Source organism: Capsella rubella, unplaced genomic scaffold (assembly GCF_000375325.1).
Source record: "Capsella rubella cultivar Monte Gargano unplaced genomic scaffold, Caprub1_0 scaffold_117, whole genome shotgun sequence".
In the NCBI taxonomy this organism is placed as follows: domain Eukaryota; kingdom Viridiplantae; phylum Streptophyta; class Magnoliopsida; order Brassicales; family Brassicaceae; genus Capsella; species Capsella rubella.
In genome coordinates this window covers 2,048-2,534 of record NW_006238811.1, presented here as the reverse complement: position 1 = coordinate 2,534, position 487 = coordinate 2,048, and the positions used below count along the sequence as shown (strand labels likewise).

At 42.7% G+C, this 487-nt stretch overlaps 1 protein-coding gene across 1 annotated transcript in view; it reads left to right on the top strand.

Annotated features, from left to right (window-relative positions):
• Positions 1-346, top strand: part of LOC111831099 (ribonuclease TUDOR 1-like) — a 6,072-nt gene extending 5,726 nt beyond the window's left edge. Inside the window, exon 9 of the mRNA XM_023784645.1 lies at positions 137-346. Within this exon, the coding sequence (XP_023640413.1) occupies positions 137-346 (210 nt within the window). The remainder of the gene's footprint in view (positions 1-136) is intronic.
• The last annotated feature ends 141 nt before the right edge of the window (positions 347-487 follow it).

Genomic DNA, 487 nt, shown 5'->3' with positions numbered 1-487 from the left:
CGTTCCTCCAGCTACTAACTCTAAGGCAATTCATGACCAGAACTTTACGGGAAAGGTAACACGTCCTGGCCATATTCTTTTTTAAATACTGTTTTTCTCCTCTGCTTATTGATTTATTGTTTTTATCTCTCTGTAGGTAGTGGAGGTGGTGAGTGGGGATTGTGTTATAGTTGCCAATGATGCTGTTCCAATAGGGAGCCCAGCGGCAGAGAGACGGGTCTGTCTTTCGAGTATCAGATCTCCAAAAATGGGTAACCCACGTAGAGAAGAGAAGCCCGCACCTTATGCTCGGGAAGCAAGAGAATTTCTGAGACAACGGCTTGTTGGCAAACAGGTATTGAGTTGAGCTTTCTACACTAATTATTGTATTTGTTGTGCTCACAAATAAACAAGATTTGCTTTCTTTTTCCCTGCAACAGGTTATTGTTCAAATGGAATACTCAAGGAAAATCACCCAAGCAAATGGTCCTACCACATCTGGAGCTGC